Source organism: Amblyomma americanum, chromosome 6 (assembly GCF_052857255.1).
Source record: "Amblyomma americanum isolate KBUSLIRL-KWMA chromosome 6, ASM5285725v1, whole genome shotgun sequence".
In the NCBI taxonomy this organism is placed as follows: Eukaryota; Metazoa; Arthropoda; class Arachnida; order Ixodida; family Ixodidae; genus Amblyomma; species Amblyomma americanum.
This window is the reverse complement of record NC_135502.1, coordinates 176,067,059-176,092,245: the sequence shown is the minus strand read 5'-3', so window position 1 is coordinate 176,092,245 and position 25,187 is coordinate 176,067,059. Positions and strand designations below refer to the sequence as shown.

The 25,187-nt window shown below is 47.5% G+C and overlaps 1 protein-coding gene across 3 annotated transcripts in view; it reads right to left on the bottom strand.

Annotated features, from left to right (window-relative positions):
- Nucleotides 1-25,187, bottom strand: part of LOC144094191 (nuclear factor related to kappa-B-binding protein) — a 156,365-nt gene that overhangs the window by 93,534 nt on the left and 37,644 nt on the right. For 2 of the 3 annotated variants that reach the window (XM_077628116.1, XM_077628117.1), the window contains exons 4-7: nucleotides 20,046-20,113; nucleotides 13,762-13,889; nucleotides 6,691-6,907; nucleotides 4,845-4,982 (exon numbers count right to left, since the gene is read on the bottom strand). In XM_077628116.1, coding sequence (XP_077484242.1) covers nucleotides 4,845-4,982; nucleotides 6,691-6,907; nucleotides 13,762-13,889; nucleotides 20,046-20,113 — 551 coding nt within the window. The remainder of the gene's footprint in view (nucleotides 1-4,844; nucleotides 4,983-6,690; nucleotides 6,908-13,761; nucleotides 13,890-20,045; nucleotides 20,114-25,187) is intronic. The other variant, XM_077628118.1, reaches the window with a different exon arrangement.

Below are 25,187 nucleotides of genomic sequence, written 5' to 3'. Positions count from 1 at the left end.
CTGCTAACCTAAAACGTTGCCCTGCCCTATACTATCGCCTCGGTCAAGGCGAACACACTGCCTCTGCCATTCCTCAACTTCGACTTCTCTCAAGTTCTCCCGTCCGGAATTTGCGTTGCTACGATCTCCCCCCTCGCACTGTGCCAAGTCGCTACATTCAACACCGCCCCTTCTCACGATCCCGCAACCCATCCCCAGCCTAGCTCTCTTTTTATGGACGCTTTCGCGACCATGATGCCCTCTGACCTTTGTCCCACCCAAACTGCACAGCTTCGAAACCTTCTCGAATCTTTTTTGGATGTTGTCGATCTCAATAATAGCCCCCTGGGTCAAGCTCTCGCTGTGAAGCACCACATCAACACTGATGATGCCTCTCCTATCCGTTGTCGACCATACCAAGTCTCCTGCGCTCAGCGCCAGGTCATTAACGCCGAGGTTACGAAGATGCTTGATAAGAACATTATCGAACCCTCCTACAGCCCCTGGGACTCGGCAGTCATTCCTGTGAGGAAAAAGGAGGGTTCATGGCGTTTTTGCATTGACTATTGCCACCTGAATAAGATAACCAAAAAGGACGTGTACCTCCTCCCGCGCATCGACGATGCCCTTGATTGCCTATAAGTTGCTAAATTTTTCTCCTCTACAGATCTTCGCTCCGGCTATTGGCAGATAGCAGTGGATGACCAGCACCGTGAGAAGACCGTGTTTGTGACACTTGATGGGCTGTATCAGTTCAGAGTTATGCCTTTTGGCTTATGCAACGTGCCAGCCACCTTTGAGCATATGGTGGACACCGTTCTGCATGGATTCAAATGGTCCACCTGCCTCTGCTACCTCGACGACGTCATTGTCTTCTCCCCAAGCTTCTCCTCTAACCTTGATGACCTTTCCGAGATTCTTTCACTTTCCGTCATGCCGGCCTGCAGCTCAACTCCTCCAAATGCTGTTTCGCACATCGTCAGATCACAATCCTGGGTCACTGCGGCGATGCCACGGGTGTTCACCCTGATCCAGCTAAGATCCGAGCCGTAAAAGAGTTCCCGGTGCCATGTTCCTGCAACAACGTACGGAGCTTCCTGGGGCTGTGCTCCTACTTCCGTCGATTCATGCCAGGCTTTGCTGACATCGCCTCCCCCCTCAGTGATCTGCTAAAAAAAGGCGTGACTTTCACCTGGGGACCCTGCAAGGAAACGCCTTTGCCGCTCTAATCTCGAAGCTCACCACCTCGCCCATCTTGGCACCCTTCAATGTGACCGCTCCCACTGAAGTGCGCACTGACGCCAGCGGTCATGGAATCGCCACTGTCCTTTCTCAGCAGCAATCTGGGTCTGACCGTGACATTGCCTACGCTAGCCGCCTCCTCTCTACATCAGAGCGCAATTACTCCATTACGGAACGCGAGTGCTTGGCCCTCGTGTGGGCCACTTGCAAATTTCGCCCGTATTTGTACGGCCGCCCTTTTACGGTTGTCACCGACCACCATGCGCTCTGCTGGCTCTCCTCACAGAAAGATCCTACTGGCCGGCTAGGTCGCTGGGCTTTACGCCTACAAGACTACGACTACACAATGGTCTATAAGTGCAGTCCGCTACACACAGATGCTGACTGCCTCTCCCGATATGCTGTTGACCCTTCTGACCACCCTAGCACTGCCTGCGCCGCCGACCTGTTTTCGATCTCTGCTATTGCTCACGTTGGCGATGAGCAGAGATGGGATCCCGAGCTGCGCTCTATTATTGACCACCTCCATTCCTCCCTATATGACCTTGCTCTGCACCGGTTTGTGCTGCATCATGACACTCTATACCACGGAAGCCTCAACCCCGCTGGCCCCGACCTTTTGCTCATTGTGCCCAAACACCTGCGCACCGATATACTCCACAAGCCCCATGGCCTCCCCACTGCTGGACATATTGGTGTCTCGCGTACTTACGCCTGCGTGCACCGTCGCTTCTTCTGGCCCTGCGTCTACCAGTCCGTACGCCGCTATGTTCGTGCCTGCAACCAGTACCAGCACCGGAAACGTCCTGCCACTCTCTGAGCGGGCATGCTTCAACCTATTGATGTGCCCCTTGAACATTTCATGGTGTTGGCTTGGATCTTTTGGGCCCATTTCTTGAGTCCACCTCTGGAAACAAATGGGTTGCAGTTGCTACGAACTATGTTACTTTCTATGCAATCACATGGGCCCTCCCCACCACTACTGCTACCGATGTGCCTGATTTTCTCCTGTACGACCTCATCCTCCATAATGGTGCACCCCGCCAACTTCTCACTAATCGCGGCCGCTGCTTTCTATCTAAAGTTGTCGACAACATTCTCCGTTCCTGCTTGACTGAACGTAAGCTAGCCACTGCCTATCATCCCCAAACAAATGGTCTTACAGAGCGCCTCAACCACGCTCTCACGGATATGCTCGCAATGTAATGTATGTTTCCCCGGACCAACGAAACTGGGATATCCCCCTTCCATATGCGACTTTCGCCTACAACTCTTCCCGTCGTGACACTGCCGGGTTGCTCATTGTTCTATTTTTTGTACGGCCGCGAGCCCCAATTATGTTTGGACGCGCTGCTCCCGACACATGCTGCTCAGCCTTCTGGATACGCACATGATGCAATTGCTCAGGCCGACCACGCCCGCTAACTGACGCGATCCCAACTACTAGCATCACAGGCCTCACAGCAGGACTACTGCGACCGCCGCCATCGCATGGTCACACTTTCTCCCCTGGAGCCCTTGTCTTGCATTGGTCGCCATCTTGACGCATCGGGCTTTGCGAAAAACTTCTGTCCTGGTATGTTGGCTCATACCTTATGCTCCACCAGGTAACACTACACCTACAAGATCGCCCTGGCCTTCCCGGAGAACACCTCCCGTGCAGCTCAGCGTGTTCACGTCTCTCGAAGCCCTACCTCTCACCATCCCCTGACACACCCTAATCTACACCGAGATGGTGTTTTTGCGACTGGGGGCTGTGCAACAGATAATCTTAGTGAAGACAAATTGAACGAAGTGCCTCGGTGGTGTGAGTGTTCTGGGCTTGGATGCTCTGTGCTTTGTGCGGGCCCTGTGCTCTCGGTCTGTGAACTGTGCCTAGGTCGTTCTTGCGGCGTCCTCGCCTTGGGCCACGTAACAATACTAACAAGTTTTCACTGTATATCACTTATAGGTGTCACATATTAAAATACATCTATGTGGGCAACAGCAGGTAAAAATCAAATTGAGTATGATGGACAAGTTTCTGGAGGTATATAGAAGATAGGAATGTGCCTTTTCATAGCTGTCAGAAATACTGCAGCAAATGGCACACTACACATTAAAGGTGCAAAACAAAAAGAAAAAGTCGGCAGAGAAGACTGCTTACATGTGAGAAGGCGTAAGCCCGCCCACTCATTTCGTCAAAGCAGTCATCATGCTCTGCCGCGTGATGTGACCGGATGCCATGCAGCTGGCAACTCCACCTCTGCAAAGCTCTACATAAGTCGACCTATTTGCTAAAATTTGACAATCTGAAGTGGGGGAGAGGGGGGGTGGGTCGACTTACAATCGAAACAAAAACATCGCACAATAAGTAAAGGCGAGACAAACAAGATATCAGGCATGACACAGCATGGTCGCATTTTTGCTGCATGGCTCCATCAGATCGCTCTTGGTACTGGCCTTGAGCAGCTGCTATGTCAACGTGCAGAACTGGCATCCCCTCCCAGCGCACGCGGGCGGCGGCCGATGACGGCTATCGATTAACAGCAAACTGGCACCCCACACTCCCCACATGTGGCTGCTGACTGCGGTTGCTGATAAGCGGCAGTGGTGACCCAATAACGCAATCAGGTTCTAAGGGAAGTTCAAGCGTCCAACAAGTTTTCTTTCACTTTCAAATGTGCGCTCGGCGCTCAAGGTAGTGTAGATAGTTGGTGGAAGGGCCGCTGTTCCGCACTATAACTAAACGCGAGACAAACGAGATATCGGGCATGCTACAGCGTGGTTGCATTTTTGCTGCGCGGCTCCGTCAATCGCATCGCTCTTGGTGCTGGCCTTGAGCAGCTGCTATGTCAACGTGCAGAACTGTTTTTCAGCAGCGCAGGGGACAAAGGACGAGACAAGTGTACAGACACAGCATTTGACTACTGCCGGCCACGTTCCACAAGTTTTTAATGTAGTGCTTCATCAGTCATCATTTGTGCTCCAGGTCCGGCAAGCGACCGGTGCTCGTTCACGGTTACATTCAAGAGGTCTGCCATTTTTTACGCCGAAGAAACGAACAGCCGCGCGCCGGGCCGCAAGTTCGACATTCGCAACAGTGATACAGGTGTGGCAGTTGCAGCGAGAAAAATTTTCAGCTGTTCCATGCGATGTTGTGTTCTGGCTGTTTGCAAAGTGAGGGATTTTGTGCAAGGCAGGCGTATGTAGTAATAAAATGAGCCCTGCGCAGCAGGGCACATGAAAGAGGAGACAGCAGCCGCTGCTACTAGCCAAAGGGGAGAGGATGGTTGGGGGACCACATTTCCTCGCTAGGATATAGAGACAATGTAGAAATGAGCTCCAGCGTATGAACAAGACCAAGATGACTATAGGGGACGGTGTGGTGGGCAGCGATGGCCGGAGAGGTTCTGGCACATTTTTCTCCGAAATTGCCATTTCGAAGCTTCAGAGGTGTCAGACATATTGATTTTTTAGTAGCTGAAGGTCAATTTAGACCACGAAACTTTGTAGCTAGGTACTTTAGAGTATATTAAAGTGAATATGCCATTTTTGAAAAACCATTTTTTACCATTCCAAGATCCGAGTCTCCCTTTATGTAATGTAAACACAAAATAAACAAGTTTTGCCAGCCAACTCACCTGTGTCACACCGATGCGGTCCCTGGGGCCCTGCAGCCAGTGTTGACGGGACCCGGCTCAGCTCAGGGCTCAGGGCGCTCTCAAAGTGGTGCACCTGTCGCCGGTATTTGCGCAGAAGCTTTGGAGGCCCTCCACCCTCTGCGCACAACAGCCACAAAGCAAGCAAATAAACAACCTTAGGCACCCCACTAGTGAACACCACTGCCTGGAGATGGTACCACAACTGCACAAAGCACAGGACAGTCTTGTGCAAACACCCGACCAAACACTGACTACGCCCACTGCAGGACAAAGGCCTCTCCCACATCTCCTCTCCAATTAACCAAGTCACGTGCCAGCAGACTTACACTCGCTAACTACCTTACACACTCGCAAACTTCTTAATCTCATTCGCCGACCTATTCTGCAGTGCCCTGCTACGCTTGCCTTCTCTTGGCATTCATTCCGTTACCCTTAACGACCATCAGTTATCCTGCCTTCACATTATATGAATAGAACAGAATAGAACGGGCAGTGAATAAAATTGGCGAGATCGTGTCTCCCTGCTAGACACCCTTCCTTATTGGCATTTAACTGCTGACTTTATGGAGAACTATGGCTGCTGGGGAGCCTTTATCAACATATTCCAATATTTCTATATAAGACTCATCTGCACACAGATTCCGTAATGCCTGCATGACTGCTGAGGTTTCCACTGAGTCAAATGCTTTCTCATAATCTATGAAGGTTTTATATATAGTCTCCTGTATCGAACAGCGCAAACACATACAAACACAAGAGACCAGGAAACAGACGAACAAATTCACTGCCGGGATTGCGAACGAGCAAAAAAAGAACAAGAAACAGTGCGTGCACTTGTATCGTGAAACAACATTGATCCCAAAAAAACGGGACAAAACTGGATGGGAAATAATTGAGGCATACAAGGCACTGAAGCAGGGAAACGCATGTGTCAGCCCCCCTTCATTAGCACTGCTGCAAAAAGAGGTGTCACTCTGCGGGACTGATAATCTCTGTTGATTTCTCGAGCATTTCTGTTGCTGCTGTCGCATTTTTCTGTTTGCTTTTTTTGCGCGTTATGTCTCTTTCCATGCCAGTGTCATCTATGCATTTATACTTAGTGGCATGGAAAACCTTCAGTAGATAGTCAGCACTGTGTTTGTCTGTTTGCTCGTCTCTTGTACATGTATGTGTTCTTGCTGTTCGATAAAAGGTGCTTAACCAATTTGCCCGCCAAAACATTCTTGCATATATATAGAAGTTGCTTATAATCTGAGCATTTCTCTATCACCTGATTGATTGTGTGAATATGTTCTACTGTCAAGTAGCCTTTACGAAAGCCTGCCTGGTCTTTTAGGGGGCATGCCCCCAGATAATTCCCTGTCTGGCGATCGTAGCTTCACCACATCTTGCTCACATCGCAGACTGGTGTTGGTCTACAAGCAGGCCTAACTGTAGATGAGGTTGGGGGTGATGCGGTTGCTCGCTACAGGCGGGACTAGCTGGCTCCCGTCCCTGAATGCAGGCATGTTCCACCAATAAAATGACCAACACCGACAAACAGAAACAGATGAAAGCACTGGACTTCTATTGAAAGTTTAATGGAAACGTGGTAAGGACTGGAACGACCTGTCGCACAACACTGCTACAATCACCTATCCACCACTGTTTTGAATTGCATAACATCCATATTTAGCTGCTAACACATTTGCGCATAAGTTTGTATTTATTCCTGTACCCACTCCTAATGCAATACCTTCAAAACTTGGGGGGTGTTTAAGGCAATAAAGCGAAATGAAGTGAAATGCGGCAGGCACTCTCAGCATGTCGTTTGGAATGTGCCCACCTGAGCAGAGGTCATCCTCGTCTGATGTGCATGGCTCCCCGAGGCGGTCGCGCAGCTCCTGCAGCTCGGTGCAGTAGCGCCACCGGGTGCGCTGTGCGAGGGGCACCTGGCGGGGCCCACCGGTAGCCCCGCCCCCTCCTCCACTCCCGGCCCCGCCCCCCAGCCGTGGGGCGACACCCCCCCAGGGACCCCACTCAAGGCAGGCGTCCAGCAGGCGCTGCATGACATATCCCACATAGTGAGCGCAGCTGGGAGCTCAAACAATGCAGTCAGGTACAACTTAAGGGAGGAAGCAGCTTTGAAACCCAAAAAGTAGCCCCAAATATCTTGTTTAATTGTTGTATCCGCTTGTATGCTTCGTTTATTATGTTGTCCTGAAGTTTCATAGCAGAAATCGACCGGGAAGTACTCTAAAGAAATTTTTTCCTAATCCGCGGTGGGTGCGTATTGCAGGGCAGCGCTAGAACAATGGGCATTTTTCTCCATTACGGTCTCCTGTCTACATACTCACCATGTGGAACAGATTGTTTCATGGTTGTTTTATCTATTCTGACCCCTTTTGTTCTGCTGCACTCTAGAACCACAGTACAGGTTAAGACATTCATGGGTTTTCGAAATTTGTGAATTTCAAATTTCTTGTATCAAATTTTCTTCTCACTATTGATATCTCAACAGACACTGTATCAAAAAAATTCAAATCCAAAATCTGTGCTACATAAAAAAAAAATGACAAGTACATATGGACCTGTAGCACGCCATCAGGAACGCAGTGAATGTTGAACCAGCCCTCTGCCACATTTGCCTAATTCTGCAGAGCCGTTTCACAAGATTCAGAGGAAAAATATTATACAAAAAAATTTTCCATAGATTTAACAGTGAAATTTTGAGAGAGTGGGCATAAAATTATTTCTAATGTGCTCAAAAAGTTTCGTTAGATACACCATGTAAGGCCGCCGCTCTTTTCCAGCTGCGTACCTTTGCAGGAAGCAGGACGCCGGCACACGCGGAAGCCGCTCCCCAGTATAAGCGAGAGCCCCCAAGTGCATATGGGGAACGAAAATGGTCACTTGACGCACAGACCCCCCCCCCCCCCCCCAACGACGTGGGCTATCGTTGGAGGGGCACCCGCACCTGCAGCGTCCCGCCGTGCCTCGTGAACAAAAACGTATTTCCAGGAGGGCCGTGACGGACACCTGTCATGGCGGACAGGCAGTACTATCTGGTTTCCCGGAGAAGCAGACAAACCCCTTCATGCTTATTAGCTGTCTCCCGCCGTCGGTAGCGCAGCAGCTTCGTGGCCCTTTCGCTCCCTCTTCTGTTGCTGACGGGCGACGCGGACCGATGATGGGTGGCGGTGTGCCTGAGGCAAGTCCGATTACCTCCGAAGGGAGAGCGTGTGGATACTCTCACTTGAGAGAGAGTGGTGGCGTATTTGTTTTTGATTTGGTTTGTGTTGTTAACGAGACCCTGGGTTCGAGGCTAAGCCCAACCCATGTTGTGTCCCCTCCAATTTTTTTAGTATGCCGTCTCCTTTATATATATATATATATAAAAAGGAGACGGCATACTAAAAAAATTGGAGGGGACACATAATATATATATATATATATATATATATATATATATATATATATATATATATATATATATATATATATATATATATATAAATAAATAAAAAGGAGACGGCATACTAAAAAAATTGGAGGGGACACATAAGCTCCACCTTAAGGGTATGACGTGATAGCATAATGGATTCATTCTCTCACATGCAGAACTTCATTCTCTCTCTATATATATATATATATATAAATAAAAAGGAGACGGCATACTAAAAAAATTGGAGGGGACACATAAGCTAGACCTTAAGGGTATGACGTGATAGCATAATGGGTTCATTCCCTCACATGCAGAACTTCATTCTCTACATTACATTCATAGATTCGTGGGAGCCCTCATACCATTCCTGGCACAGTAGTGCAGCGGCTATGCAATAGTAACTGCCCTGCGATGGCAGGTGCTGCCACCGATGGGGCTTGTGCGACCTAGGTTGATCTTCCCGAGCGACCAATCATTAATTTAACTGTCACCCACCAAGGTGTGCAGTTTGCTCACAATTCGGTGGCCAGGTTGTGATGACGCCACAAGGCCACATGACCTAGGTGGCCCACCTACATCTTAGGTTGTTTCTCTGGGGATTTTTCGTGCTTTTTCGCTCATGGCCAATGACGCCGACGACGCATTTTCTGCGACACGAGCTCCCTAACAATCATGTTAACATGGAAGCAGTGGATACGTCGACTTTATCTAAGAGGCAATGCTTCAGATATGTGTGCCGCAACAGAGTGAAGCCAAGCCTCCAATACTTTACTGCACGCAGCCTCCCAGACAGCACCAAGTGCCGCCATCGTTGTGGCGTCACTACTTGGTGTTTCAAGCTGCCCCGTTCTACTCCACTCAACTCTTTCAGTGCCTCCTCATTCACAACTACCCGCACTAGCTTCTTTCTAAACCTATAGTTACCTTCTGCTTTGCATTGAGTAAAGCAGAAATTTGGGCAAGTTGGTACGTATCCATTTTGAAACAGCGCAACAAAGACGGGACGTGGAAACTGAGGTGTAAAGACAAACAAGCGCTGACTAACAACTGGGTTTATTGAAAAAAACACACAAAATATATACAGAGTTAGGAAAGATTAATCGCCACCATAGTCAACTCATGCCACATGTGACGCCAGATATCCAATCTCCCCTTCGGAAAGGGCGACCGATGGGCAACTAATGCACATTGCGCCTTTCTCACGTATAAGAAAAGCTTCAAAAACTTCTCGCGTCATCTTATCACAATGGCGAAACACGATATTGGTGTTCTTATAGTCGGGGGTACATTTGCATTTCTTGCAACGGAATGCACCTTTAGTGAGAGGGTCTCCTTGTGTTTTTCTTTTTTCGTACTCTTTTTCGTGTTTGCATTTGCACCTTCTGCAGTGGACCGCCACGTGTGACAGGGGGTCTTTTTTTCTGGTGTTCTCATGTTCCACGAGTCGCTTGTTGATGCATCTTCCTGTTTGGCCAATATATGTGGCGCCACACGAGAAGGGAATTTGGTATACTACCCCTACCTCGCAAGGTACATAAGGGGAAACATGGCCCACCTGACAAGCCCTTTTGTTTCCCTCCTGCCTCTGCCTTACCTGTCTACACATTCTGCCTAATTTCTTCGGGGCAGAAAATACGACGTCGCAAGAAATGCAAATGTACCCCCGACTATAAGAACACCAATATCGTGTTTCGCCATTGTGATAAGATGACGCGAGAAGTTTTTGAAGCTTTTCTTATACGTGAGAAAGGCGCAACGTGCATTAGTTGCCCATCGGTCGCCCTTTCCGAAGGGGAGATTGGATATCTGGCGTCACATGTGGCATGAGTTGACTATGGTGGCGATTAATCTTTCCTAACTCTGTATATATTTTGTGTGTTTTTTTCAATAAACCCAGTTGTTAGTCAGCGCTTGTTTGTCTTTACACCTCAGTTTCCACGTCCCGTCTTTGTTGCGCTGTTTCAAAATGGATTCTCCTTTGCACTTGCTCACCACGCAATTTTCCCCCAGGGTGATTACAAAAAGCTAGCTTCTCCTCACACTATATTCATGCCTTGCTTCCAAATATTCTGGTGTATTCTTAAGTATTATTTGATGGCTCCAATAGAATTTAGTAAATTCTCTGCTTTCAATTCATGTAATTTTAAATGTTCTGCCGCAGAATGTTAGGAGCCTCACTCATAATTTTGCTCCCTGTTTAGTCCAGTAGGCAGGCGTGCTTGCGCAGGTTGCATGCCACCCTGCCTGCTCTCTGCCAATCTTATACACACAGTTGTTGCCCCATCTGAAAAAAAAAAAAAATCGTGTGAACTCGCGCATGCACATCGGCGGCCTGCCACAACTCTTCACAGCTACAACTCAGAACAGTACCTCGTGTTGAGTAGATAGAAAATGACGCCGGATCCGTCAAAGACGGGGAAAACTTCCGTAAGTTGTCCATCGATATTGACGAGCATTGCGATCGTCGGCTGCAAACGTCATCTGCTAAGGCCATCAACACGTGCACAACTTTTCTGCACCTCCTTCGCGGACGGTGCCAAGGTTCCTTGCACCCCAGCTGCACCCAAATCAATCGCGGAGTGTGGTGCACGGACGCTGTGAATAGAGGGCTTTGGTGCAGCGCACCGTGAACAGGTGCCGGCGGTGCAGAGAACCACGGCTGAATCGAACAAAGCTTTGGTTACCATAGTGTGGTACCACCTGGTATCATTGTGTGGTATCCCCTCGGTCCTGTAGTATGGCGGCCATCTTGGCCACGTGCTATGTATACATTGTGCTATGCGACGGATGCATTGCGGCTGCCGTTTTGAAAACTATGGCACACATGACCTTGGATGACAGAAAAACATGATCTCAAGTAACGCGAGTAGTAGAGCTAATACTCTAAATGTCGCCGAGAAGGGTTCACCAACTTTCATGAGTGATTGTGGGTTCTCTGCTGTGTGCAGAAGTGTATTATTTGGCTTAGGTTTTCATGACAACACAATACAGTGGTTGAGCAAGTTGATGTGCTCTCCTCGGAAGGTGTTTCTATGCCCTTTAAGGAGGAGCTGAAGTGTCCGCTCCAATTTTTTTAACTTCTCATGGTGAGGTAGAACACCCATTTCCCAAGCAAAATTGCACCCCAAAGAAGCTGACCAAGAGGCCAGGGGAAAGCTTGTGCCCACTGCATCACTGGTAAGTACCTGGCGGCACTGTGGTTCAAACCCCGCACCTTCCACATTTGAGGTGGATGCTCAAATGACTAGGCCCCCACTATGATGCCGTTTCATTCAAGACGCAATGCCACTGCCCTTCTACTTTTCTCTACTTTTTTACAGGATAGCACATACAGTTCGTTCAGCTGAAAAGCCATCACCGTGACCCAGGATTGACAGGAAGGCCTCAGAAACATGACGGAAATATTCCGAGAAGTTTCAAATGAAAAAAGAAATTCGCTGGCACTGGGGTTCGAAGCCAGGACCACTGCGAGCAAGGCAGGAATGTAACACGTACGCCACAAAGGGTCGCTGGTTCAAGCGTGTTAGAGGGGCACCAAGTGAACGCGTTGTGGCGTGACAAACGAGACATCAGAGATGCTACAGCGTGGTTGCATTTGTATTGCGGGGATCCATCGCATCCCTCTTGGTGATGGCCTTGAGCAGCTGCTCTGTCAACGCGCAGAACCGGCACCTGCTCCCCATGCGCGGCAGCCAATTTATGGCAAACTGGCATCCTCCCCCCTCCCAGCTCGTCGCTAATGATTGCAGCTACTGATAAGTGGTGGCGGCCCGATAACGCTATAGCGTTCTACTCTTGAAGGCAAAGCTTAATCGTCCACGAAGGTTTTTTTTTTTTAACTTTCAGCTACGCACTCGGCGCTCAAGGGAGTGTCGACAGTTGGTGGAAGGGCTGCTGTTCCAGTTGTGGTGGCACCCCCACTCAGAACGGCAGCGGTACCAGGGAGTGTGGGTAGTTGAAGGAAGAGCCAACACCGTTCACGCATAGTTTCTCTTTGACTTTGGCGCATTTGACGACTGCCCGTCACATTTTACCAGTTTTTAATGTAGTGCTTCCTCAATCGTCATTTGTGCTCTGGGTCCGGTAAGTGTCCGACGCTCGTTCATGGCTACATTATTCAAGATGGCTGTCATTCTTTACGCTGAAGAAACGAAGTGCGTGCCAGGCGGCAAGTTCAACGTCTCTGAACAGGTGATGCAGGTGTGGAGGCTACAGCAAGGCAAAATTTTCACCTGTTCCATGCGATGTTGGGGTGCGGTTGTTTGCAAAGTGCAGGATTTCACTGGGCGACAACGTTACTATGATGTGCTGTGGGACTGCAGCAGCGATCATGACGAGAGTACTAGTGAGGACGATGGCGCAAGTGTAAACGAGTAGCCCAGTGACTGATACATATTAGTAATGGAATGTGCCCACTGGCATGCCCGTGAGCGGCAGCCGATAGCAGCCAAAAATAAGTGGCGGCAGACGAATAATGCTATCGCATTCTACTATTAAAGACGGAGCTTAAGCAACCATCAAGTTTTTTTTTTCTGACATGGGATATCGGGGTCGACTTACATTCGAGTAGACTTACAGTCGTGTAAATACAGTATTCTTGTTTTGCTTACATCTTTTTTTTACAGCAGATTTAATAAATTTTTGAAACACAACTGTGATGTTTATCCATTAAGAAATATAGTCAATAACCTATTGTTTAATGTATTACGATGCACATCACGTTTAGCAATTCTTGAAGAAATAATTTTTATTTTAAGCACTCAAAATCAGTCATTTTCTAGCAGTTGCAAAAGAATTAACCTAAACCCATGGTGCTCTCTCCCTGTCTCTGTACACATCCCACCTGTCATCAAGAGGAGTTAAAAATTAGGCAGTGGCTTAGCTCTGGTTAAGCCTGGATATACAAGCAAAAAGCTTGTAACGGCAAGTATTGGGATTTTCCTCTTCTGACTTTCTTGTTTCCTCTTCCTCACTCGCTTGGCTGCTGCTGGCTGAAGATGCGGCCGCGACACGCTTTTCGGATTTTTTCCAATGTCATTTAGCAAGGCGTATTTCCCGTTGTTCAGGTGTTTCGGCTGCACGTTTAGCTTTGGCTTTATCATTTTTTCGCTGTTGTGCAGCCAACTCCCAAGCGAGTACTTCTGGATCGGACAAATTTAATTTCTCAGCTTCTGCGTAGTCTAGCAGCAGCCACACTTTCCTTCCCTTCCATGTCAAGTGCGCACGCCTATTCTCTGGCAAGCGCATTATATAGCCTCCTTGCGCATGCACATGACACACATGTTGACACACATGTGCAGCAGCGCGCGGCTGCGCCAAAAGGTCAGGCGACGGCTGCGGCAGCGGCGCGGAGCGACCACCTACGCGGCGCGTGACGTCACTCGTTTTCGCGCATGCGCATATCACCAGTTCGGCTCACGCGAAGCTCGGCTCTGACCCGCGTAGTGAAGCTTTTCGCTTCAAAACCCTCACCTTGCGGGACACCAGAATCTCCTGGAGCAGGCAGCAGTGGTATCGCCGCTGGTGCAGCCGGTAGTCCCGGTAGCTGGCCTTTCGCACCAGCGACGCCGTCCGTGCAATGTCAGGCACAAGCAGTCCATCTGCACCAGGAGGGGGGGGGAAGGGACAACACACCGCAGCTCAACGGCACAACATGCAACAAATGTATGGCCTGGTCACGAAAAGAAGTCTGACCACACCGACTGCCTCCAGCTGCGATTCGTCTATGGCACTGAAAGAAACAGCTGAGAGGAAGCGCACAAACCACCGCTAGACTTAAGTTCGCATACTTTCAGCACTTTCAGTGCACTTAAAAAAGCTTTTTTGCAAACATGCTATGTGTGTGCGTGTAAGTGCGTAGGTGCTATTAATTACAAAAGCAAAGAAAACCTTTGTGCATGAGGTTTCTGCCCACACGGCAAAAAAAACGCCTCTCTTTCTCAATAATAAGTCAATGGTTCGCTTATGCACATCTGTTCCTTCGTGATCAGATATACGTCGAGCAAGCTATGCTCATTTTTCAACCTTCACCGACGATACCAGTCCAATTAAACCAGGGTGTGCAACGGTAACTTTGTGTGCACGAAGTAAAATGGCTCTCTGCACCCAATTTTAATGGAGCACCTTTACATTTGCTTCACATGTTCGAAGCTGTCGCAACAAATGAAATGCTCGAGGCTGATTTGTCGCCACATGACTGAGTCCCAAGGCTGAGCTGCAATTAATTTTTTCCCAATGACACACATCCTGTAAACTGTAAACTGCATGTCTTCTGTATACGCTGTACAGAATATGTATTATAGACCACAAAGATTAATCGGATGAGTGCTCTCAGAAAAGAATTCCAGCTGATGTGCATAGTTAGGTTAAGTGTAAATTAGGTATGTGTGGCCACTGCATAGCGTTGTTTATCCTTGTTTTGCCTTATCATAGTTATACCTTGTTATTTACGATATTGCTATGTGATTAAAGTGACATATCAAGTGTATTGTGCGTTTTGCGTGTTTGTATGGCACGGACGATACAGGAAACAATGTCGATTACAGTCACTCTATGCAAACATATCAGTCACGGTTGCACTTAAAGGTTACAAAGATGTTCTCTTGATGTCTAAGGGGCACATTTTTTTGCGGTTTTTTCACACGGGCCATTTTTCTCTAAAATTTTTCCGTTAGCAGCGGAGTCTTGATTACACAACCCCCTTTCATGCCACAACACACATTTTTATACCAATTAGCGCAGGCCTGGCACAAATTAACTGCCTGTTGCCAGGCTTTCCTAGCCACATTTGGTGTATGATGGCAGTTACCGTGTTTACCGTCATCACCATCAGCTTGACTATGCGGACTGCAGGGCAAAGGCCTTGTCCATGTCTCTGCAATTAACCCTGTCCTTTGCCAGCTGTGGCCACCGTATCCCAGCAAACTTTTTAATCTGATCCGCCCACCTAACATTCTGCTGCCCCCTGCAATGCTTGCCTTCTCTTGAAATCCACTCCGTTTACCATACAACAATGCTAAAATTCTATAATGATGCCTTGGTCAATGATTCAGAGTGGCACTCTATGAGTGTTGAAGACCTTATGAAAATGAATTACGCCTCCATTTTAATGTGAGGTAACTGAGTGATGGTAAACAGGTAACAAGGTTAGACCTTTTATGATAAACCGTAACTAGATTCAAAACACTTTTGCTGCGGCTTCGATGTGAACCACGCTAGGCCAAGCGACACCGGGCGGGTGGCATGCCACATCACGTATACCGCCGGTGCCCGTGCCTGAGCACGGTGGGTGGCACGTTTTTGCAAGGAAATGCGCTGCGAGCAGCACCATGGCTAGTGGAGGTGCATACCATCCTAGCTTTTGCGCAGCATAACATTTTAATGCGATAAGATTAGGGCTTCCATTGTGCAGAAAATTTGGAGTTGTAGGTGATACTGGATTGTGAGCAAACTGGGCGCTGTGGCAGGTGGCAGTTAAGTTAATGATTGGCAGCAAGAGGTTGCTAGGAAAGAGCAACCTAGGTGGCACAAGCCCCACCGGTGGTAGCACCTTCCATCACAGAGCAGTGGCGCTGCACCACTCCGCCAGGAGTGGTAAGAGGACTCCCAGGGATCTAGAACGTAAGGTAGAGAATGACCGATTCCGCATTTATGGGAAATTACCCATTAACACTAGTGTGTCATGCTTTTAAAATGGAGCTTAAGTGCCCCGTCCAATTGTTGCCCTTTCTGGTACAAATGTCGAGCGCACAAGACAAATTAGCAGTGCTGAGGCAAAGTGTGTTCACGGCCCTTTAGTCTGGCATGCAAGACAATGTATCCGTGATCGTACTGTGTGCCGCAGGCAGTTATCATCTATTTGTTTGCTCCCAGCAGAACATACCATGCAGGCAGAATTAGGCACACATGACTCAATTCTTTTGGCTGACAATTTTTTTTCTTGAATTACCAGCTGCCAAGTTAGAGGTGCGGTTCTTTCGTGAGCATATACGATAGTTAGACCCACGTGAAGCCTTGGAAATCACAGATTCTCGGTTCTGTCTAAAACACTATGAAACTTTTCCACTGTGTAGTAACCATATTCTCAGGTACAACCAGATAAAAATTACAAATGGTGGCCCATAAATAAACACCCTGGCAGGTGGCCCACCTGCCAGAAGGACAAATGGCCATGGATGTCATCTTGAGTGCTAGCGCACCAAAAGACTTGCTGTGCGACCCAGTCACCTAGTATTGTTACCAGCAGATGAAGCATGCACGTTCCCACAAACCTTCAGAGATTTCTGCCAACTCGCATGCATGACTGCGTCAAAATAAAAGTTTTCCCGCACATCCAATACCATTTTGTGGCCTGTACGTCCTGTCTGTGCATCCGATTTGTGCAGTAGTTCTTCGTTTACTGAACCAGCTAGCCTGTTTTCGAGTAGCCCGTCCTCACAGAACACTTTTTCTTCTTCAGCATCTTGAACAAGAGGCACTCATCGGTGGCTTAGACGGCACGTTACCTGACAGATGGCAGCACTAACCTGCTAACTTCTTTTCCTCCTGTCACTGGAACACATTTTTCGTATGGCAACCTAGGTTTCAAAAATGGCATCCGCTGGAAGTGACGCATGTATTGCTGACCCATCATAACGGAAAAGAAGCTTGTGGTAGCATATAAGAGGTTGATGCACAAAACTTCATTACATCCGAGGTGGTACACTTAGGTTCTTTCTATTCAAGGTCAACACACGAAGTTCGTTATATCAGAGGTGGCATACTCAGGTTCATTATATCTGGGGTTACCACACAAAAATTCATTATATCTGAGGTTAACACATAAAAATTTGTTATATCCAAGGTCACATACCTAAGTTTGTTATACCAGAGGTTCGCGCACTAAACTTCATTATATTCGAGGCGGTACAAATAGGTTCATTCTATCCAAGGTGAACACACAAAGTTCGTTACAGTCGAACCCCGCTACAACGAAATTCACGGGGTGCACAAAAAATTCCGCTGAAGCGGAAATTTCATTGTGGCGAAATCAGCCCAAAAACACTGTCAGGCTGGACAACATAGTCCCAAAACATAATTTATTTTCAAAGAAGTCGATCAGCTTCTTCTGCTTCTTTTTTTTTGCCACAAGTGCCATGACGCAATTTTCACACTCGGCGAGCAGTTGCACCGCGACATCGTCGTCGTGAGCACCAATAAATCTGTGGAGCACATCAAATGCTTCCATCACTTTTAGTGCAGATGGCCGTGCTAAATCCTCTGCGTCGCTGTCATCATCCGAGGATGCGTCGTTGTGGTGAACGCCCTCAATTATGGCTTCATCACTCAGCTCCTCGGAAGAAAGGAACTTCCGCTTCCTAGACAAAGTTGCCATGCTCGTGTGGATAGCAGCGCACAAGCACAAGTGAAAAAAACGGGCAAATGCGCTGCTGCTTTTGCCAGGCTGCTGCGTCCTTTGGGCGATGGATTGGTTGCAGCTCTAGCTTGGAAGAAAACGGGAGCATGCACCCATGCCTTGTCACAAGGCAGCCAGCCCGACTGTCATCACCACCAAGCAATGGCGGTCTTCATGTGCGTTTGAATGAGTGGATCTATTGGTTCCAGCTAAGGTTTAATGAAACAAAGCAGCGTGGACCTACGGAAGTACACAGATGGGCGGCGATATGCTTGTTTTACCGTAAGATAGATTTTTAAACCCAGCTTCGCATAGCAAAAATTTCGTTCAAGCGGAAACGCGCCCCAAAAATAGTTTGTTGTGATGAGAAATTTGTTCTATTACCTTCTATGGTGAGCTGACGGGGAATTGAAAATATTTCATTGAAGCGAAAATTTCATTGAAGCGACGTTCGTTGTAGCGGGGTTTGACTGTATATCCGAGGTGGCATACTCAGGTTCATTATATTCAAGGAAGCATATGAAAGTTTGTTATATCCGGGGTCACCACACTAAAAATCATTGTATCCGAATTTAACACGAAAATTTGTTATATCCGAGGTCACATACCTAGGTTTGTTGTATCAGAGGTTCCCACAATAAAATTCATTATATTTGAGGTGGCATACTATGGTTCATTATGTCCCGTGCCCTTTTTTGACAGCAGTTGCCATCTCCACTCGTGCAGATCCTTATAATGCTAACACTTTGATAAATACATAAATTACCATCGAGCCCACTCATAACGGCAGTAGTTATAACGAACGCTTGCTAATTATGAAGAAGGACGGTGCTAACGTCAAAATATACATTAGAGAAATTGGCCTGTGTCTCAGATACAACGAACGACCGTGGCAACATAACTCGGTAAGAATGAATGAAGAGGCGCGATAAATTCGGCTCCGCAATGCGGAAACCCACGTATCCGGAAAGTGCGGAGTTTGAAGAGTGCCTCCAAGGTCCTGTGACACCCGTCGTCAGAAAGAATGTGGGGACCTAAAAAGGCAATAAGAAAGCAAGACACCACCAACAAAACTACACAGTTTTACCAAACGGTGCCATCAAAAACGAATGCCCTGAAAGGCAACACCAGCATTGGTGGACGGCACTACAGACATCTGATTTAACGTGCTTCAGAGCACGAGGATAAATGGCTGTGACCAGTGGCTGTCCTTTGTCATCGGCAATCTACCAAACTGCGATACTTTAGAAGGTACGCTTCCATATGCTATAGGCCAAAGAGAAAGCCCCGCATAATGTCTCACGTTTTGTTGTTGTTCAAGCAGCAAGCGTGAATTTCATTTCGATGCACAATTTTCTCATTGAGTGGCCTGTCGAGTTCAACCATGGCATAGCGAAAAAAATTAAAGCTCCTGCTCATGCTTGACAACTTTGTGACGCACTATACATTGCCTTCCCTCACTGTGGTGACTATGCTCTTCTTGCCACTGAGTGAAGAGTGCAATATTCAGCCAAAGGACATGGGTGTCATCCACGCAGCCAAGATGTCCTAGCATCAGCACTACAATAAGGCGCATGCCGATAGCAATTGATCGTGATGTTTCGGTCAGGATATCTTCATTCATCACCGTGCAAATGGTTAATGCTTCAGGATATCTTCATTGATCACCGTGGAAATGGTTAATGCCATGTGGATGGGATCAGATGTTGCTTCCGTAAAGCATAGTTTATGGGCCAAGAAACAACTGAAGATGCTGTTGAACATCCACATGAGTAGTCACATGTGGATTTGTAAAACCGCATTGTTGCTGCACAGATGGCCAGATATGAATTCACCTGGGATGACTTCGTGAGATGCAGATTATGGTGCTGTCATTGAAAAGTAATACACTGCAAAGACATTCTACGCAAAGTATGAGCACTCCCCGACTGCCAAGAATCTGATGACAAGGAGGCCGACCTGCCACCAGATGCTGCGAACGCTTTAGCAGCAATTAATTAAATCGTGTACTTACAGCAGATTGTTGCTTGGCTTTGGCAAGAAACATACGTATGACCGCTCTGTAGAGCTTGGAATGTGCCATGATATGGTTTCCTTGAAATAAGCAGACACGCAAAACAAACTTTTCTGAGAAAAAAATGCCAGTTTCGTTAGACTTAGTATTTCTGGCTGTAAAATGAGAAGTTCACCTACTGCGAACCTCTGATACAACGAATGCAATCCTCCAAACAAGCGTTCGTTATAAGTGGGCTCGACTGTATTGGCAAGGAAGGAGGGAAGGAAGAGGAGAGCGCTCATCTGGCCGGCCAGAGACCACCCCACTGCGGCAAGCATAAGCTGAGCCACAAAGGTGCCCACTCACCCCTGAGTCGCAAGAAGAAGCAATGGATGGGATTGCCGAACCTGAAGTTGCAGCCACTGAACAGCCGCCTGCCAAAAAAGAAGAAAAACAGAAGCAGCACAAGCACTCTTGAAAAACACCACACTTATAGCCAGTTCGACAGCTCTGGAATACAGTCACGAACTGATTTCTCAGACACACAAGAATTTGGAAAATGGTTCAAATAATCAAACAGCCCAGTTACAATAACTGGTCACCTTCAAAAATTCACCTTTTAAAAAAAACACACAAGCTCCACCTGGTACAGTCAAACCCAACTACAATGAACACGGAAATAGCGAAATATACTTTACATTGAACACTCTGAAGTTCTTCTAGCATTGTGAATGTAAATTGTATTTTTATAATGAACTACGCATTGAATATATTGAACGCTAGAGCGCCTGCAATGGGTTACGAAAAGTCCGCAATCTGTCACCAAACACACGCCAACGCGCTGCTGCGTCGGCTCCGGGTAGTCTCAGGGCAAACACAAACACGCTACCTGACCGCCCAGCCGCGGTTCGGCAAGTACATGAAACGCGGGAGCGGAAACAGCACTTTGAAATCTGTGTCGCTGGCCAGCCTCGCTTTGCAGTACTACAGTAAAAGCTCGTTAATTCGAATTCCACGGGGCCGCCAGGCCAGTTCGAATTAACCAAAATTCGAACTAATGAAAGTGAGCAAAAATGGACGCGTTTGATGCCCGGCGGGCACGAAAAACATTTATTTAGCAAAACAATCCGTTATCATCTTCTGCTTCTTCTCTCTCGAGGGCTACCGTAGTCACTCGATCTTCTAGCGCGCGAATGCGACGCAGGGAGTCTTCTTCCCCCTCTTCAAAGCTGAAGAAAAGGCGCGCGACATTCAGCGCTACCATAACTTCTGCCGCGGACGGACGCACGGGCTCTTGCTCCTCGTCGTCGTCCTCGTCTTCTGCCTCTTCTGGGACAGATTGCTCCCCAACAATTTCAGCGACAATGTCCTCATCACTTCGGGCACTGCACACTGCTGCATCGCTGTCTACTTCAAGGTAATCATCAAAACTAACGTCCTGCAGCACAGCACGCACAGCCGCAGGCAGAGGCTCTGGATTCCCATCGTCGCCACTTTCTTCCATACTTCCGGCAGCAAAGCCACAGTGGTGGAAGCAGTTTGCAATTGTGGACGGCGTGACCTGCTCCCATGCACGCGCCAACATGTGCATTGCTGTGAGCAATGTGATGGTGCTAGTCTTCTGGTTTCCAGTGCACAAAATCTTGCGCTCGATCATGTGGCGCCTATAGAAACATTTAATGTTTCTGATCACCCCCTGATCCAATGGCTGCAAGGCCGCAGTCGTGTTGGCGGGCAAAAATACTAGCCTTGTGGCTTTGACGCTTCCCTAGCTTCATCCTCCGATCGAATTTCAGGAGCCATTTTTTAAACAATTCGCCCGTCATCCACGCCTTGCCGTTGGCGGCGTAATCTGTCGGCAGTGTTCTAATGTTCTTGAAACACCGAGGCTTCTGTGCCTTTCCGACAACAAAAAGAGGGATCTTCTCCGTCCCGGTCATATTAGCGGCGACCAGAACAGTAATCTGCTCTTTGCTTCGCTTGCCGCCAGCGCAGCTGTCCCGTTTAAATGTTACTGTTCTGTCGGGCTGGAGCTTATAAAACAAAGCCGTCTCATCAGCATTGAATATATCTTGTGCCGAGTAGCTTTCTAAGTACTGCTGCAGAGCACCGCTTCGCCACGTGGCACAAGTTTCTGTGTCCACTTCTTTGGCTTCTCCGGACAACACCCGGAAGACAAGATTATGTCTGTCTCGAAAGCAGTGAAACCATCCTTCGGAGGCGACAAAATCTTCCACATTCATGCGCAGGGCGAAATCGGCCGCCTTCGCCATGATAATTGGGCCGCTCAGTGGAATGTCTGCGCTTCTCATTTCCTTCACCCACGTGATCACAGCGGTCTCAATTTCCGGATACTTGGCTAATTGGAGCCTTTTTCTGTTGCTGGCGAAATCTTCGGCTTCGTAGGCATCCTCGATGGCCTTCCTATTTCGGACGTAGGTTGACAACGTGCTCGGTGGAATCCCGTGCTTTTTCGCGATTTCCACTTTGCTGGCCTTCCGTTCGTCCACCTCGCGTAAAATCGCCACTTTCTCCTTCACCGTCTTGGCACGGTATTTCCCACGCGAACACATCTCGCGGACACAAGCTCACAGCAAGCGGCGTGCAAAACGAGGGCTAAAACACTAATGGCGTCTTCGGCTGGTCGCATTGAGGCTCCAAATCAGAGCAACCCAGGAGCAAACCAATCTGCGGGCGGGTCATGATCCGAGCCGGAGGCACGGCGCCCCAGCCGAACACAAGGGTGCATTTCGGAGCGGCCGGAAGCGCTCGACAGCAGCGCCAACATTTTGCGGTTTCGCCGCTCAGCAACAAACAACATGGCGTCCGTTTACGGTGGCGGGGATTCGAGTCCGTCTACGGCAGAACAGCTACTGTACACAATGCTGGACGGTAAGTTTACAGCGACTGCAATGCATTCATTTTAAACTCAGCACCAGTTGCTTTGATGTAAACGTGCAAACACGAGTGCTGGCACCAAATTTCTTATGTGTAGCAACAACTCGCTGTGGCGTTGGCGCCTAAATGGTGGGCTATTTTCAAGAAAGAAGATGTTCTGCGCAAGCGACATACGGAAGGTTAATTTGCATCTAAACCCGTCGCATATGTTTGCGTTTGGATGAATCATTTTCACTCTCTTCCTACTTTGCCGCTGTTCGCCTGCGCTTCCACTTGCGTGCTCCGTAGCACGTTATATGCAGGCGCGTTTCGTCAAGCTCTCTGCTTTTCATTTTTTGTTGATACTCCTCAATGACGTGGCAAATAAAGGCCTTCACAACAAACTGATAGATACAGTTGTCAGCGTTAAACATAAATTACGAAATAATACTTATCTAGCGGTTACAGTGACAAGCGCGCTGCGTGGGAAAGCTAATGACCCCGCTTGTATTTCCTTGCCAGCATCTAATTTTCGTTTGTTTTCGCTTTATTTTTCCTTAACTGCTCACCCAGTTTTTTACGCACATGAAAATATATTTGCAAATAAAAAAATCGTGCTATTGCCTTAAAAAGTGGCTACTTTGTGCCGTTCACATCGCTGAAAAAATGTATCAGATTTGTTTTCTACAGCTGCTTGATATCAACTTATAGGCATATTTATAGGTCGGGACCAATTAATGCTGCTCTTCCTCACACACTGATGTTGGTAAAGATAGAACACGGTGTGGGTGAGGGTCGCATTGAACGATCACATGATGACTCTCCTGCCTTCTTTATGTTCTCTCAGGTAGCCAGCCAAGCACATCTGATGAGCCTCAGTACTCAAGCCCAGAGCAGCATGGATAGCCAAGTAGCATGGATGCTCCACCAAATGGTATGCTGAAGCGTCTGCATGGTCTAGCCTGTTTTCACGGACTTCATTTGCTAATATGGAGATGGTGGACTATTTCAAATGCAGCACTAGTGCGCCCTTCCCCACGTTTACTTCTTCGCCTATTTGTGTCTATTTGTGTTATCTATCGTATTAGGCATCTACTTCCCCTACAGGTTAGAAGACAATTATACTTTGACCTTGTTCATTCCCATCTTGTATACTGCAACCTGGTGTGGGGAACTTGCAACAAAACTGATTCGTGTAAATTGCGTTCTCTTCAGAAAAGAGCTCTACGCTCATTATGTTCAAGCCCAGTTGTCGAAAATATTCTTTTCGAAACATTTCAAGTTCGCACTTCTTTCATTCCTACAATTTGAGTTTGGCTGTTCACATTTTTTACAAAGTAAAGCATAATTTCAGGTCTTTCCAAAATGCTTATAATTCAAGAAATGTTACATATGGTTTACGTGCGGTCGCCTTACCCACTGAAAGACCTAGAACAAACTATGGAAAATGAACTATAGATAACCAAATTGTAACATTGTGTAATGCTTATCAGTCTCTAATAAAAATCGCCATAGAAAGTCATAGTGTATCTGGTTTTAAGAAAAAACTGAAGATTCTTTTTCCTGTATAAATTCAGCTAACTTTGTATATTTTGTCTTTTGTGTTGCTTCCTTTACTGCCGAGTGTGCATATCGCGTTTTCTGCCAATTGCTGTTTATTATCTTTGCATCGTTTTTTCAGTGTTTGCTATTTCTATCGTATAACTTTTGTTGCTTGTTATGAAAGTGTTTTTTTTTTTCATGCGGCCACTGTTCGATGTATTATTCGGGGTGTAGGCCTCGTCGGGAGGTTTGCCTCGTCTTCCTCCTTTTGCCTCACCTCAAGGGCATATTGTATTATATGGCCAAATAAAAATACTACTACTACTAATTATTTAATATTTTCCATGGCCATTTTAGAGCAGTTGGGATTTGTGCGCTTAAAAGTTGTGCATTGCAGGGAGTATTGTGAAGCCGCTGTGCATGAAATCGATTTTATTGTACTGCAGTAGCATTAAGAATGTACTGCAGTAGCTGGCATTAAGTAGCTGTTCAATTTCTGCGTCAATGTTTTGCCGAGGCTTGCAAGTAAACCCAAACGTATTAGTATTCTCTTTGTTTTCCACACAGTGCCCTGGACCTCTGGGGAAACGAAGTACCTCCTTGACAAATATGCGCTGTATACGCCGAAAGTGGGTCCACTGATGAGGTTTCGGACAAAGCGCGCCATGTACGAGCAGATTGCTCGTGAGATAGAGGAGGTCCTTGGAACCAAGTGCACTGCAATACAGTGTGAAACTCGATATAAAACTGTAGCTAAAAGAAAGAAGAGCGAAGAGAAGGTCAACAAAACGTCAGGAGAAGCTCCCTGTCGGCCAACTTTTGAAGAGGAATTTTCCGCTATAAGGGCCATTGATGATAGCTTGGAGCCCGAGGTGCTACGAGGCATTGGAAATGTCCGTTACAAAAACACAGCAACACATGTGCAAAGTTCATCCCATAGTAGCCAGGGTTCTGCAGAGCTTGATACTGCACCTGAGTATTTGTTAGCCGAGGATCTGTGTCAAAGTAATTTGGAGGAACCAGATATAGTCAGGCCGTACAAAAAGCGCAAAGCAGATAGAAGCATGCGGCCAAGTACTTCACGAGTAA